The sequence below is a fragment of the Passer domesticus genome, chromosome 25 (assembly GCF_036417665.1).
Source record: "Passer domesticus isolate bPasDom1 chromosome 25, bPasDom1.hap1, whole genome shotgun sequence".
Classification (NCBI taxonomy): domain Eukaryota; kingdom Metazoa; phylum Chordata; class Aves; order Passeriformes; family Passeridae; genus Passer; species Passer domesticus.
The window spans coordinates 5,671,716-5,687,166 of NC_087498.1; the positions used below are offsets into that span (position 1 = coordinate 5,671,716).

A 15,451-nucleotide genomic window follows, 5' to 3' on the forward strand; every position below is an offset into this window, starting at 1 on the left:
CAATTAGCTGTCTGCTGCTGGGGAATGCAACAGGTGCAGCTGGGATTGGGGGGGCACAGGGCAGGGCTGAGGGAACAGCATCACCTCGAGTGTCCCTGGGTGACAGAGCCCCTGCCCCTCCCTGTCCCTCTCCTGCTCCCCTCCCTTCCCGGGAGCAGCTCCGTGCCTCCTTGCCATGAGAGGTGCAATTTGGAGCAATTTCCCTGCCAGTCTCGCTGCAATCTCGTGTAATCTCCCCCCAGAGGGGATCAGGATCCCACGGTGCTGTAAGGAATGCAAATCACAATCCCCCGTGGTTCTGAATAATGCAGGGGAGAGAGAGCAGCCAGCAGAACCTGGGCAGGTGGGGTGGGTCTGCCTGCTCCTCTTTGGGGATTCTGCACCACGAGAGAGAGTGGAAAAATCCAAATGCAGGGAGGCCCAGAAATAAGGAGGGAAGGAGCGAGGAAATATTTTCACTTTGTTCTCCGAACGGGATGGGAACTGGGAGAAAGTTCCCAGAGGGCACACGAAACTCCTGCCAGCTCCATTTTCCTGTCAGAAACCCCAGCAGGCTGCCAGAGCCCTCCAGATTAAGCAGGGATTTGCTCATTCTGGGATTTTGCTGCAATCCAAACCGCAATTCCCTGATAAGCCGTTACCACATTTGTGATCCAACGTGTCCCAGCTGCTCGGGCTGCCAGCAGAGCCCACAAACCAATTCCTGCTGGGAGTGGTGGCAGTTCCCAGCGCCGCCAGCCTCCCTGTCACCAGCAACATCAGCCAGGTGAGAACACGACAGCCCTGGGCAGCTCCCAGGGCACTTTTGGAACATTTGGAACATTTACCTGCCTGGCACGTGGGGCCATGTGTCCCATGCCAGGGACACACACAGGCTGATGTGGGAGAGCAATCCTCCAAAAACACAGGGCTGCAAAGCTAGCAAGCTCTGCTTTTTACCTCTCATAGCTGGATTAAAACTCCTTTAAAGTTCTGGCATTTGATTCCCTTTAAAATCCCCCTTTGCCATAGCAGCGCTCACATAAAAAAAAAAAGGTTATTTTTTTGGGCAATGCATTCCCAAAAGGCATCTCCAGTGCTCCCAGGGCTCAGGGGAGCAGAGTGGGGCAGCCCCTGAGCCTTGACTCTGCACAGAGCAAAGGAACCAAGAGCACAGATGAGCCCATGGCACAGGAGGAGCCCCTGGGCACTGCCCACATCTCCCTGCAGGGAGCTGAGCTGGGCTAGCACCGAGTCCAGGGGTGTGAGAACCACTGCGAGGGATTATTTTCCAGCTCTGACTGTTGTTTGGGCAGCAGCAGGGCAAAGCAGATCCCTCTGCTCTGCTTTGGAGCTGCCCTGAGCCTGCCCTGGTGTCCCAGCCCTGCAGAAAATTGTCCCCAGCACCTCAGGGCTGCCACATCAGCCTCTCCTCTGTCCCCAGCAGCTCTCCCTGCAGCCAGGCCTTGCTCAGCACCTCTTTGCTTCCCCTTCCAAGAATGAGCCTCAGGAAAACACAAACCTCATTTTAAACAAAGGCTGACATGTCTTGAAACAATTATTGCCCATCTTGGGGGAGGAGAGGGCTGGCAAAAGATTATTTTGGGAGATTATGTCTAGAGTGACTGACAGACTGATCTGCAACAGCGTTTGTTTTTAATCTGAAACAGGTTTGGGGTGGAATTGAGGGAAAAAAGCTGCAGCCACCCACTGCCAGGAGCTGCTGGAGGCAGGGGAGCTGCAGGCAGCAATACTAATGTGTTCTGAGTCACAGCCTCCTCCCCGAACTGGCCACACATCCCTGTCCCCTGTCCCCAGCACCCGGGAACGGCCCTGCCTCCCTCCCTGGGGCAGGGACAGAGCCACGGACACACAGAGGAGCTGTGCTGCTCCTGGGGGATCATGCCAGGAGTGGTGTTCCTGCAGCTCTGGGCCTGCCTGGGATGGGATGGGATGGGATGGGATGGGATGGGATGGGATGGGATGGGATGGGATGGGATGGGATGGGATGGGATGGGATGGATGGGATGGGATGGGATGGGATGGGATGGGATGGATGGGATGGGATGGATGGGATGGGATGGGATGGGATGGGATGGGATGGGATGGGATGGGATGGGATGGGATGGGATGGGATGTGCCTGGCTGGGGACAGGACCAGGTGACTCCTTTGTCACAGGGCCCTGAGCACCATCAGACCTTCAGGACTGCTGGCAGTGGCTGAGCTGGGTCAGACTCAGAGCAGTGACCCAGAAGGGGAGGTTTGGAGGTTTGGCTCCCCCAGGAGCCTCTGCTCTGCTCCTGGAAGGGACAGGGGAGGCTCGGAGGTGCTGGCTCCCCCATCAGCATTCACTGCAGGCTGCTCCTGCCAGCAATCAAAGCCTCATTGATATGTGAATTATGAATGAAACCTTAAGCTTTTAAACTTTTAACCTGTGCATTTCTAAGAAAGTCTTAATTTAGCCAGAGACACGGCAGGAGAGAACAATGGTTCAGGGGAAGGCGCTGGATTTTCTGGGCTTTTAAAGCACACGCTGCTTTCACATGAATATTTCGTTTGCTGAGCTGTTCCCAGGGGTGAAAGCAGCTCCTGATCCCCAACTGCCCAAAGCTGAGGGCTGAAATCTGAGTTACCCTGAGCCCTGGGGAGGCTGATTGGCACTGGCACCATCCCTGCTCCCATCCCTGCTCCCCATTCCCCATCCCTGCTCCCCATTCCCCATCCCTGCTCCCCATTCCCCATCCCTGCTCCCCACCACTGCTGCCAGTGCTCGGGGGAGGCAGAGGCAGAACTGGGCAGCAGAGGCAGTGCCACCCTTGGGAGTGCAGGGAGTGCACATCATGAGCCAGCAAAGCTCCTCGTTTTCAAAGGAGGGGAAGGGGGAAAAAAAAGGTAAAAATCAATCAGCCACAAATTATAAATAAAAGAGATGAAAGTTGAGAGCGAAATGAAACAAAGCCCCAGGTGGCCTCTGCCTGGGGCACTCCTGCTAATTTTAGTTCCTCGGCTCTTCCCGGAGCTGTCTGGTGCCATGACTGCACAGTTTCAGAGCTTTTCCTGCAGCTCCCGAAAATGTTCCGCCCTGGGATGGTGAACATTTTCAGGAGTTGCAGGACATGGGTCCCACACAGGGGCCTGTGGGGCCCATCCCTTCTGTCACACACCCTGGGTTGTGTGGGGTGCCCAAAGAGCCATGGCTGCTGGTCCTGGCACTGCCACTGCTGGTCCTGGCACTGTCACTGCTGGTCCTGGCACTGTCACTGCTGGTCCTGGCACTGCCACTGCTGGTCCTGGCACTGCCACTGCTGGTCCTGGCACTGTCACTGCTGGTCCTGGCACTGCCACTGCTGCCTGTGGCACGTGAGCCCAGCCCAGCCCAGCCCAGCCCAGCCAGGGGATTTGGGACCATCCCAGTGTGGATGTGCCCATCCCTGCAGTCTCTGCAGCCCCTCCTGCTCACCCCTCTGCTGGGGTTCCCTCCCATAACCCCCCCCCCCCCGTGCAGAGCCCCTTCCCCAGCCCATTCCTGCTCCCCCTGCCCAACCCACGCTGGCTCTGGGGGTTTTGGGAGCCCCCACCTTTATCCCACAGAGACAAACAGCAGCAGGCTCCCTGACAGCAGCATCCTGTGCAGCAGAATGCATTTCAGTACCTAATGAAGGAATAAATCGGGAGCTGGGCACATTTACTGCCTCCCCATTCACTCAGAGCCCTTGTGGGGCGGGGGCCAGCACCTGCAGGGGGATTGGGGAGGCAGCTTCCCTTAAAGAGCTCGACCTGCCAGGGCCACTGAGCACTCCCAGCCTCCCCATCCCCTCCTGAGGGATGGCAGTGCCAGGGTGCAGAGCTCTGTGCCCACGGCAGTGCCAGGGCAGGTGCAGAGCTCTGTGCCCATGGCAGTGCCTCCCCCCCAATACCAAAGGTCAGGTTTGAAATTCAGGGGTCAGGAGGAAGGAATGGAGTGGGGTCAGGGGTGAAGGAAGCACACAGGGGAGGAATTTCACCTCACCAAGTGTCTGGTTCCATGAATCAGCAGCTCCAGAGCTCCTGGCAGGGGTGGGGGAGCTGAGCTGGGCCAGGGCAGTGCAGAGAGGGCTCGTGGGGACAGAGCAGGGTGTCCCCCACCCCACAGCCAGCACAACTCCTCTCTCCTGAAGCTTTCCTCCCTTTTTTTTTTGGGCTTATCCCAAGGTTCTCAAGGTGCCAGCAAAAAAAAACAAAAAAAACCCCAGCAGAATGCCAACCCCCAGAGCAGAGCTGCAGCAGAAATGGAGCGAGAGGAAATGAGAGATGTGCTTCACACATCTGGAGCTCCCAGGGCCCGTCTGCAGGGCCCAGGCAGGCAGACACAGCCAGGGAAGGTCCTGCAGGTTCTCTCCAGGTGCCCTCTCAGCGGGAGGGGGGAGTTTGGCTGCTGCTGCCTCTTCCCAAGCAGGGGCTGGAGTGGATAAATCCATCATCCCACAGTGCTGATGTCATCACTCTGCCCTGAGCAGCAGCCTTTGGGCTTTTCCCTGTAATTTTCATTATCGCTGCACTCTCTATCTGCCAGACACATCCATTAGCTCTCCCTTCCCAAACTGCTCCACAGCCAGGCTTTGGGAAGCCCTGGGAGGATTCCTGCCCGCTGGAGGGTTCCACACCAGCCTCTCTCTGCAGGGAAGGAACAAATAATCTGGGAGAGGAGGGCAGCACTCAGCATCCCCCCAAGCCCACAAGGTGGGTCAAGAGAGCAGAGAGCCAGGAGTGAGCTGGAACAGCCCCTCTGGAGCCCTACGTGGAGAGAAACCATCCCAATCCCCATCCCACCCCAGAGCCTGGCAGCCATCCCCAGCAGAGAGGGCAGCCCCATCCCCATCCTCATTCCCCATTCCCATCCCCATTCCATCCCCATTCCCCATTCCCCATTTCCCAGTCCCATTCCCATTTCCCTTTTCCCATTCCCCATCCCCATCCCATCCCACTCCCATTCCCAGGGAAGGTGGAGATCCCTTTCCATGCAGCTGCAATTGGGAAATGTGCTGCGAGAGCAGAAAAAAAAAAGAAAAAAAAGCTGTTTTCATGTAAATGTCCCCAGTAATAAAAGTGAATGAAGAAAGCAACACATCCAAACAAGAAATAGTACATTTGTGCTAGAGAAGCAGAAATGATTCTAAAAAAGAGAGCTTTATCAACAGTTTCCAGAAGGCATCGGCTGCTCTTTAATGCTCCTGGAGGAATGGCAGAGCTCCTGCTGGACCTGGGCTCTGCTGCCTCTGATCACAGGGCTCTGAACAAGCCAGCCTCGGCACAGCGCTCTTGAAAACATGAAACTTGTTTGTTTTCTCAAGCAAACCCTGAGCTGCCTTGCTGTCCCCAAACCTGGTGTCAGGTGCTGTTTGCCCCGTTCCTGCTGCATTTCCTGGCAATCCCCACTCCGGGGTGGCCAAACTCCCCTCAAATCAAGGGCAAATAATACAAACTGTGCCCCGTGCCATGGGAAGTGCTGCTGCCATCCCCGGGATGCTCGGGCTGGCGTGCCCGAGGCCTGCAGGCAGGTTTGTGAGATTAAAGCCCGGCACACAATCAATAATTCAGCAGCTAACCCAAAGCAGCCCCTCCCCGTGCTTGGAGGAGCGGGGCTGTGTGATGTGTACACTCACTTTCAGTGCCCTCACATCCCTGTCCTGTGCTCGGGTGTGTTTGATTCAGGAGCGAGGGGCAGCAGAGGTGCAGGGACAATTGCTGACAAAGCCTCTTGCTAAGTACTGCAGCCTTGCCCTGCTGCTGCCCGTGCTCCCCCTCTGCCTCCCTGGCCAAGGAATCGCAGTCCTGAACCCTCCTGGCAGGCTCCCCAGTACGAACTGGGAGGGACTGGGGGCCTCTCCCTCACCCCGTGGGGATGGCAGCCGTGGTCACACCCCGGGCACAGCTCAGGCTGAGGGTTTTGCTGGGTTTTTTCCCCAGGGCACAGCCAGGAAAGCCCTTGCACATCTCCGGAGGATTCTGGTGCACCCCACAGCAGGCAGGGCTGTCTCTGCCTCCCCTGTTCCCAGCTGGGCTGCCTGCAGGGAGCTGCCCGAAGGAAAGGCAGGCTTCTGCCCACCCCGGCAGCTCGGCAGGAATGGGAAGAGGCTCGTAAAAGGCAGGGGGAGGTGTGGAGCCCCCGGTCAGAGCGGGGTAAGGCTGCGGAGCCGGCCGAAAATAGCGGGGATGCTCCGCGATGGATCCGCCCCAAAGCCGGCGGGTTTCACTGCCCGAGGCACCCTGGCACGGCGAGCTGTAAGCTCCATCGGCGGATGGAGGGAATGCTCAAGGCAGCATCGTCAGACACCCAGGGGAAAGCCTGCAGCCGTGCCCACCTCAAACCGCGGCCGTGCTGCTCCTCCAGGGCACCTCAAATCCCTAAATCCCAACCTTTTCACAGCAGCAGCAGCAGCTCAGGGCTGTGGCAGCGCCCAGGACTCTCCCTGCACATTCCCCCGTCTCTCCCGGCACATTTGTGGTTTCCACATTTGTTTTTACTGCCTCGAGGAGGCATTTAGAGAAGCAACATAGCCCCGGCTTCTCACAGTGTTTCTTGCCACCCAGGGATTTAAGATCTCACAAATGGACCAAAACCTGTGTTGTTTTGACCTCTGAGGATTTTAAAAGCCTGCAGAAAAAATATGTTTATAGTAAAGAAAGCATGAACTTCTTGACTCGTGAGTGGAAAGGCAGGAGTCTGACAGTGCCCTACCCCCAAACCCAACAAATCCAGAGCAGCTCCTCCAGCTCCACACTCCAAGGAGAGCAGGGACAGGCAGGAAAACCACCAGGAGTTCACCAAAGGGCTTGGAACTTCGTGGTATTTTTCACCAAGATCATTTCAAGTAGAAATTCATTATTGAACTTGAGGAAAAACGTCGTGAAACGGAGGAGGAATAACTTCTGCCTCACTTGATGCTCATAAGGGAGATAATGGCTGTGAGAGAAGGTGTGGGGATGAATTATCTGCGAAATTCAAGACGAAAACTCTGTTTGGATGGGGTGCTGAGCAGCCTGCTCTGGCTCAAGGTGTCCCTGCTCATTGCAGAGCCTTTGAAGGTCCCTTCCAAGCCATGATTCCAGGCAGGATGGATTCCAGGCAGGATGGATTCCATGGGTAAGGCTGCTCAGCACTCGCAGCCTCACTAGCCCCACTTGATTTAGAGCTGAACCAAAAGCAATCGCTGCCCTCCAAAATTTCCAGTTGATTTTTCAAGGTGCCTGAACCTGCATAAAAACCCAGAGTCATCCCCATCTCCTGAGCCAAGGAATGAGATTAAAGCAGCCTCCGAGCTCACCTGGCTCCATTTCACATCCCCAGCACTTCCTGAACACCTGTCCCTTCCCTCTCCAGCAGCCATAAAAATATCTGCCAACTCCTGGCTTTCTTCTGACGTGCCTGGCTCTGGCAGGCGCCAGATCCCAGACCAGGGAAGGGATGCTGGGAGAAGAGAGGCCAATTTCATGCCATGAAGAGGTGGCAGGGACATTCCTGAGTGCTCAGAGCCACAGTCAGGAGGGAGCTGGCAGCTCTGCCCCATCTCCAGCCCCAAACGCCCCCAGTGCTCTCCTCTGGCTCCCAGCACTTTTCCTATTCCCTTGCACAAATCCCAATTAATAAGATTCCAACTTCTGGCTATGAAAAATAATAAATGTGAGGGGCTTTGGGGCATTCTGGGGACGCTTTTCAGCACAGATGAAGCAAAGGGGAATTACTTTCTGAGGCTGGAAAATCCTTGTTTAGGGGGAAAATAAATCCCAGCTCCTCCAACCACAGCAGCAAGTACAGTACTGAACAAACACCCCCTTATTTCACATCACTGGGCAAAAATCAGCCTTTTTTTTCTCAGACCTTTCAATTAAACAACTTTTTCAGCCAAACAAGAACCATCTGCCCTCTCCCACCTCTGCTGGGATCTGCGCTCCGAGGGTGATGGATTGAGCACGGAGCCAGCAGAGCCCCTGACCTCCCAACCTGCAGCTAAAACCAGACAAATCCTCGGGAAGGCGCCTGCAAATGGATGATTTTCATCTGCTCAATAACAGCCTGCTGTCCTCTTGGCTTCTCCACAGGCTGATGCAACCGAGTTTTTCCTGAAGTGTTGGGGGTGATAACGAAGGATAAATCACCGGGATGAGATAAGCACCCATAAAATGAAGTCATCTCAGGACAGGTCCGGACATATATATTTCATTGTGAAAGAGCTGCTTTATTCCCACTAATGGAACAAATGAAATCAGCCAAGCTGAATAAAACTCTCACGTCCCAAGATGTAACAAGGCACTTAAAAGTTCTGCGTTCCTCTGGCGGCGCAACCCAGTCGCTCGTGGCTGTCCCTTGGAGCAGTGGAGGAGCAAGGACAGAGTTCAGGAATTCTGCAGGTGACAGGAGGGTGTTCCCAGCACGAACAGAGTCCCAGCACGGTGCATTTCTCTGTGCCACTCCTGCAGGCAGACTGAGCAGCTCTGTCACGCCCGGGATGGATTCCAGCCACGTCCGGCTGCCCCTGGGACAGTGTCACACGTGGCCAGGGCAGCAGTGACACCCCTTTTCCAGGAGAACTGGGGGTGATGTCATTCTCACCCTTTTTCCTTCACCTCAGGGCACCTGAAATAACCACACCTGGGCCCTTGCCTGCAGCACTGCAACACCTCCACATCTCCAAGCACACAAATTAAAACCTTATCAGCACTGAGAATCTCAGCGCTGGGTGAAGCCCAGGTACAACATCACTGTTCCAGCTTTTCCCTCGCCTCTACCACCCAGGAGCACTCCCAGCCCGTGGGAAGGCAGGCAAGGCTGCAGGAACTGCATTTTTCCTACAGCCAGCATAAACAGCGTGATGGAAAAATAATACCTAGATGGCGACTGGCAGACAGAGCAGAGACATTTATTTATTCTTGATCACAAACAATGTCCTGCATTGACAAGCTGAATGAAGGGCACTTCACTGATTTATTAGACCTAATAAGAAACAGACCTCTCGGGATGAAATACAAGATTGATTTTTAGTGGTGAGCCTTGCTGCCATCCCAGGCACTGGGCTCAGGCTGATGAGATGGAACCAGGCATGCACAGGGAGGGACACGGGGCTGCCACAGCTCTGCTGGGGCAGGGCAACAAACGGGAGGATTGCCACGGGGAAGGGAGATGGAATGGAAACACAGCAATAACAGCCCTGCACGCTGCTCTTTTCTCCCTGCAATCCTCCTCTCTCCCACTGAGGCTGTGGATCCCAAGAGCAGCAAACCACTGGGAAGTTGAAGGGAAGATCTAGTAGGATTTCCTGGGAAACCTCAGAGCCAGACCCTCCCCATGAACCTGCCTCCCAGAGGAGCCCCTCTAAGCACAGCCAGTGCAATTTCCACATCAGGCTCACCACATGAGCCGAGTTCCGTGGATGCCGTTTTCCATCAGGAAAAAGCCAACTAGCACAGCAGTGCTTAGCTTGAGGCCCTATTAATAGCAGTTCTAATTATATGGCTGCAAATTTAATTCATGGCAATGATTAGTGTCAAAATCAAAGGCATCACACATCAATATTGATAGAATTCCATGAAGCCCATAAACAGAACAAGCAAGCTGACACATCTCCCCCAGCACTTAGTTGCTCTTAACTGTTGCATTAATGTCCCTTCTCGTTTTGCTTGATGGAAATGGTTTTGTTGGAGGAATCCCCGATTCTGGATGGTTGTGTCTCCAGCATGGGCCCCTTTCCCCTTCCTGCCACAGGCGGGAGGCTGAGGTGCTTTGGAAGGGAGCAGGAGGGAGAATTTCATCCCTCTACCTGTGCCTGGGCCAAAGGGCCCCAGCATCAGCAGCATTTGCTTTTCACCCTCTCGGAGACAATTCCTGGGCAGCAGAACCAGCAGGAGCTGGGAATGTGGCAGGAGCAGTGAGGTGAAGAGCTGAAGGCAGGAGGACACCAGAGGGATATCCCAGTGTTTCCAGTAAGAATCCTCACTGGGGGAGCACAGGCAAATTTGAAATATTTCAGAGCCATCTCCCTGACTTTCCTCCAGCTACAAAAATGCTTTCCCTGAAAGCCCAGACGGAGCCAGCAGCTTGTTTCCAAAGGAAATCAACAGCTGTGGGCGAGGGAATAGGTGTGACAAAGCTTTCAGACATTAATTGTGTGGGTAGATCTGAGGAGGACAAGGAGGAGATCAGGTGGAAAAGGCGTCTGCACAAAGCTCTGGCACTCACAGAGCTGCTGAACGTTTCCACCATCATTTCACAGATGGGCAAGGAGAGATAAGGAGAGTCCTGAGCATCCTGAGCACTCGCTGACTTCGAGACATGTCTGGTTATCTTGGAACAGGCACAAAATCCAGAGACAACCTGTTAACTTCCCTCCTCTGCAGCCAGAGCCCCTCAGCTCGGTGCAGAGCTGCTTCCTACGCCTCACCTGGGCTCCCTCGGGCCATGGAAAAGACAATCCCACTGTGTCAAAGGAGGGAAAATCTGCTAAAGGTGTAGACAGAGCTGGGAGAGAGGGAACAGCATCCCCAGCCCCACACAGGGGAGGACGGGACCAGGATTGTTCCAGTTAATTACAGGGGACATGGATCCCCCCAGCTGCAGGCAGCTCTGCTGTTAAATAAGGGCAGATGCCATGAAAATCTGACTGTAGTGAATGTCTGGGATGAATTTGCTTCAGAGATGGGCCAATTTTCATCCAACAGATGAAGGATTGCAGGTGAAGGATTGCACAGCCCTCCCTCTGGTCGGAGGAGCATGAATAGATTAACTTTGCATCAGAAAGCGTTCAGTGTAGACTAGCACCAGGAATTAAACCCTGCTGGAGAGACTGCTGCTTCTGTAATCCTCCATAATTCATGGAACAAGCCCGTAAATACCTCGTGTGCAGGCACGGGCTCTTGGCTGCTGCTGCCTCTGGAAGAGGAGCCTCCCCTGTCCCCAGACCCTGCCCACAGCGAGCACCGGGCTGCATCCCCAGCTCCGGGCTTGGCACAAGCATTTGGGATGTGCTGAGGGTTTCTCTTCCTCCATTTAGCTAAAAAAACCCCGGCTCTCCTCTGAGCCACGGCAGAGGAAGCAGGGAAGAGCTCTGCTTTACAAGCTCCCTCTCCCCCACGTTCAAAATTGCCCCACTGACACTCGAGAGGCACCAGGGAGGCACCTAATTTACTACTACTCAGCACTTGTAAAGTGCTGAATGAATATTAATGAACTGATGTAATTAAAATGATGCAGACATTCAAGTGTAGTATCTGCCTGTCCTTGTATCTTCCTGGATAGATGAGGAAGAAATTCCCTGCTGCTTAAGGACTCAAAAAATTAACAGCCTGCTGTTGATTACATTTGTTAACTCTTTCCCTGGCATGAAGGAGCAGGGGCTGCGTTTAGCAGGTTCACCTAATGCTGTCATTTAGAGCTGAGGTTAATTGGAAGGGTCTCAGCTTGCCAGAGCAGCAGCTCCAAGGCTGTTTTTGCTGGAGCTGGATCAGACCCTCTGCTGAGCTGGCTTCCAGCTGCAGCTCCAGCTCCAAAGGCCAGCAAGGGCTCTCACACACCTCTGTTTACACCCCAAGGCCGCTTCCAAACTTATTTTAAATGCAGAAGTCCTCAGAGTTCCCTTCCAACTCAGAATATTCTGTGATTTTGTGACTCAGAAGTGGCAAAATCCCAGCTGGACTTCAAAGGCCTAAAAGTCACTCAAGGTCAGGTTGGACAGGGCTTGAAGCAGCCCGGGGTAGTGGAAGGTGTCCTTGCCCAGGTCCCTTCCAACCCAGAAACGTTCTGTGACTCTCAGGTGAGCCCCACCAACCCCCCCTCAGAGTTTGTGATGGAGGACAAGGAATGTTCCAGGGCTGATCAATCATCCAGCAGGAGGGAAGAGGCACAGGCAGGCAGCAGGACTCTGCCCTGAGGCTTGCTTCCAAAAGCAGCCACATTAACCCATTCCTGTCTCTCCAAAATCCTGCCGGCACCAGCAGTTCCAAAGGCTTTGTAACTCACACTCTTCTAAACCAGTTGCAGAAGGATTGCTGGGAAACAAAACTATTGCAAGATTTCCATCCGACCTCCTTTGGTTCCTTTCCCAGGACCGTCCTGCAGCAGCTTCAACTTCACCTTCCCCAAAACTCCAACAACAAACCACACCAACAACACTGAGAGCTGAGCTCTGCCTCTCCAACACCAGGCTGTGACCCAAACCTGCCATTCCCAGTCCTGCTTCACTCCCAGTTTCCCGCTGGGGAACGCCCGTAAGATGCAGCGGCAGTGAGGCGCGTCAGAGCGTCCCGAGAGAGACAAACCCAGCTCCCGGCTCTCCACAGCCATGGAGAGGCCTTACCTTCTTCAGCCTGCCCGTCTTGGTGCCCACGAAGACCACGCTGTAGCCGTTGTAGACGTAGGAGGCCACGGAGGTCATGCGGTCGCGGCTGGAGGTGAAGAGCGTCACCCCCTCCACGGGCACCGAGCCCCCCAGGGGCTGGTTGATGTCCAGCCCACAGAAGTTGTCATCGATGGGGACTGGCTGGAAAGACAAGGTTTGGGGCAGCTGTGAGTGACGCAGAGCCCAGAGTGGTCCCACACACTTGGGTGGTGTGGAGGGAGCTGGCGGTGCTGGCAGCAGGGTGGGGGCCACCAATGTGCCACCCCCTGCCAGCTCCAGCCACCTTCCCCAGGGCTCCTGCAGCTTCCAGAGCCCAGGCTGGGAGTGACAAAGACTCCCAGGAAGCTGCACACCTTTATCCTGCTTTAACACCATCCCTTCCCTCATTGTCATCACACTGTAGGGTGACAGCATGGATTAAAGGGGAAGAGTGCTCTGAATTTAGGGAAAGCGAGGCACAGACCGATCCTACTCTGCAAACTTGTGTTCCATGGGGGCAGGGACTGAACCCGGCTCTGGAGGGCTCCCACAGCCAACACCCAGCACACCCTTACCGCTTTGGTGCACTGCACATCCTTGCCCAGCAGCCAGTTGAGCTCCAGGTTGCCCTCGCCCTGGTAGCAGGACTGCAGGCGCTCCTTGATGTGGGCGTTGACGGTGCGGATGGGGAAGGCGCAGAGCGCGGAGTCGTCGGGCGGGTGGTGGTACTGCTTCTGCCCCTTGGAGAAGATGGCAAAGAGCACGTCCTCCTCTGCCGTGATGTTGAGGGCCCTGGCCAGCACCTGGCCCGGCTTGGACAGGTAGGCAGCCTGCAGCAGCCGGTACTCCGTGTCGCCCTTGACGCAGCCGAAGGGCAGGGACACGTATGAGTGGAACTTGGGGTCGTCCTTGCACAGGCGGACGATGCGCGAGGTGTAGAAGAGGTCGCTGGCGGAGTTGATGGAGACGCCCTCGGGTGTCTCGGGCTGCACCGTCAGAAAATAGACGAAGTTACCGCTGGCGAAGCCGTAGATGTAAAAAATGTCAAAGTGCGAAACCAGGGCCAGCGTGTCCGAGGGGATTTTGATGAGGGACGAGACAAAGTCACTGTGGAGCTCGTAATCCAGCATCGCCGACGACTCCGGGTCGCGGGGCAGCTTGCGGCTGGACAGGGTGGGGAAGTAATCCTGCTTGCCATCCACCGCCGTGCCGATGAAGAGCTTCCCGTCCTCGCCCTCGGAGCGCACGATCACCCCGTACATGGTGCCCGTTTTGTTGACGCTGGAGAGGTAATGCTCCTTCTTGTGCGAGGGCTCCACCAGGATGAAGAGGTCGTCGAGGCGCAGCAGCTTGCAAACGCCCTGGTAGAGGCTGCCGCAGGCCAGCAGCCGGTTCTCGGAGTAGTCGATGATGAGCAGCTTGTTGACGTTGTTGGTGAGCGTCAGGACCTCGCTGCAGGGCTGCACGATGAGGGGAGGGTAGCAGGATTTGTTGTCCTCCTCGGGGCCGGTTTTGTGAGCCACCAGAATGGTCAGGTTCCCCGAAAGCTTGTACACCCTGTTGATGGCCCCCACGTAGACGGCGCCCGTGCCCCGGTGCACCGTCAGGTGGTTGAACGTCCAGTCCCGGTTCTCCGAGTGGAAAGTGTTGAACAAGGCATTGCTGGACACGTTCCGGGAGAGCGATGCCAGGAAGAGGCAGAGCAGAGCCACTGAGCAGCCATCAGAGTCCAGTACCCGAGGCCAGCTCCTCCTCTGATCCATCCTGGGAAAGGCAAGCTCCGTGTCCCCCGCGCGTGTCCTGAGCCCCGGCAATGTCCCTCACATGGTTCTGTGGAGACAAGAACCACCCAGAGCGAAGGATTAGATCCCGTGTGCCCTGCAGATAAAATTCAAAGGAGGCTTTCTAATTACACAGTCCTTGAGATAAAGGGAGGATGTCTCTAAGCACAACGAGAATTAAGCGAGTCCACAACTTAGTGGAGAGCAGTTCAGGCTTGGTGCTTTGCCACTTGTTTCAGCCCCTGCATCTTAATTTGTGGTGGGGTTTGGCTGTTTAGAACACGCTCTGCTCAGACGGGGAGGGGAGAATCAGCTCCAGCCCAAGACAAAGCCTGTGGCTCTCAGCCCCAACCACCCATCTGCAATCTTGGCTGAAAGGATGTCTCCTGCAGGGTGTGTTGCTGGAAGCAGCAGAGGAAGTAAGAGCTGTTCTTTACCTTTAAACCCTCTCTGATTTAATTTGGGAACCTGAGGAAGAAGCTTCATGCAGGCAAGTTCATTGAGCACACACACTGGAGGCTCTGACATCTCCCTTCAGACCCTCCCCAGAGCCAGAAGTGCCTCTCAAGCAGGTGCTTTTTAGGCAGGAGCTCCTTCACAAGGTACTTTCCTGCCAAAAAGCAGCTGCCACCAAGGTGGGAGCACAGGGTGAGAGCAGCCACCAAACCCTGCCAGCAGGGGAGAGACCACCAGGCTAGAGCAGCTTGCTTGACCTGACCACGGAGGTGTCTGACAGAACCACCACAAAGTTCTCCTTTATCCCAAATTCTGCATTCCTTACGTGCTCCAGGAAAGGCAAAGGAACCACTTCAGAGCATCCTCCCTCACCTCGGGGTCACCCCAGCCCTGGGAGGAGGCTGAGGATGAGGCCCCACTCTGCACCCACCGTGTCCCACACACCCCTGCCCTCTGCAGCTCTGAGCCCCTGCTGCTGCTTTGGTTTATTTAAATTTACAATAATTGCAGCGCTGCAGAGGCGCCCTGGGCTGCGGGTGTCACCGAGCAGCCGCTCTCTAGCCGGGAGCAGTTCCTGAGAGGTGACAAAGGAGCTCTGTCCCTGCGCTGCCTCTGACAGGAGACAGGAGAGGCAGCCCGGGTGGCTTTGTCATTCTGCTCAGGCTGACACTTCCCCAGCTGCTTCCCTCTCGCTGCCAGGCTCGGCATGCCCACCTTGGCGGCGGCAGTTTGTCCGTCCTGGGACGGACACGGCCCCTGGCACCCTCGGGGTGTGCTGGGCACAGGGAAGCTGCTCCTGCTGCCCTCCCACAGCCACGGCAGCACCAGGCTCTCCCCACATTTCTGAGCGAGCACCCCACACCATTCCCTGAGCCAGGATCTTTCCA

At 55.6% G+C, this 15,451-nt stretch overlaps 1 protein-coding gene across 4 annotated transcripts in view; it reads right to left on the reverse strand.

Annotated features, from left to right (window-relative positions):
• Window positions 1-15,451, reverse strand: part of PLXNA2 (plexin A2) — a 132,629-nt gene that overhangs the window by 101,386 nt on the left and 15,792 nt on the right. For 3 of the 4 annotated variants that reach the window (XR_010350655.1, XM_064399207.1, XM_064399210.1), the window contains exons 2-3: window positions 12,903-14,157; window positions 12,307-12,489 (exon numbers count right to left, since the gene is read on the reverse strand). Coding sequence is in view for 3 of the 4 variants with exons in the window: in XM_064399207.1 (XP_064255277.1) it covers window positions 12,307-12,489; window positions 12,903-14,090 (1,371 nt within the window). In the remaining variant the exon portion in view is untranslated. Of the gene's footprint in view, window positions 1-12,306; window positions 12,490-12,902; window positions 14,206-15,451 lie in introns of all 4 variants that reach the window. The other variant, XM_064399208.1, reaches the window with a different exon arrangement.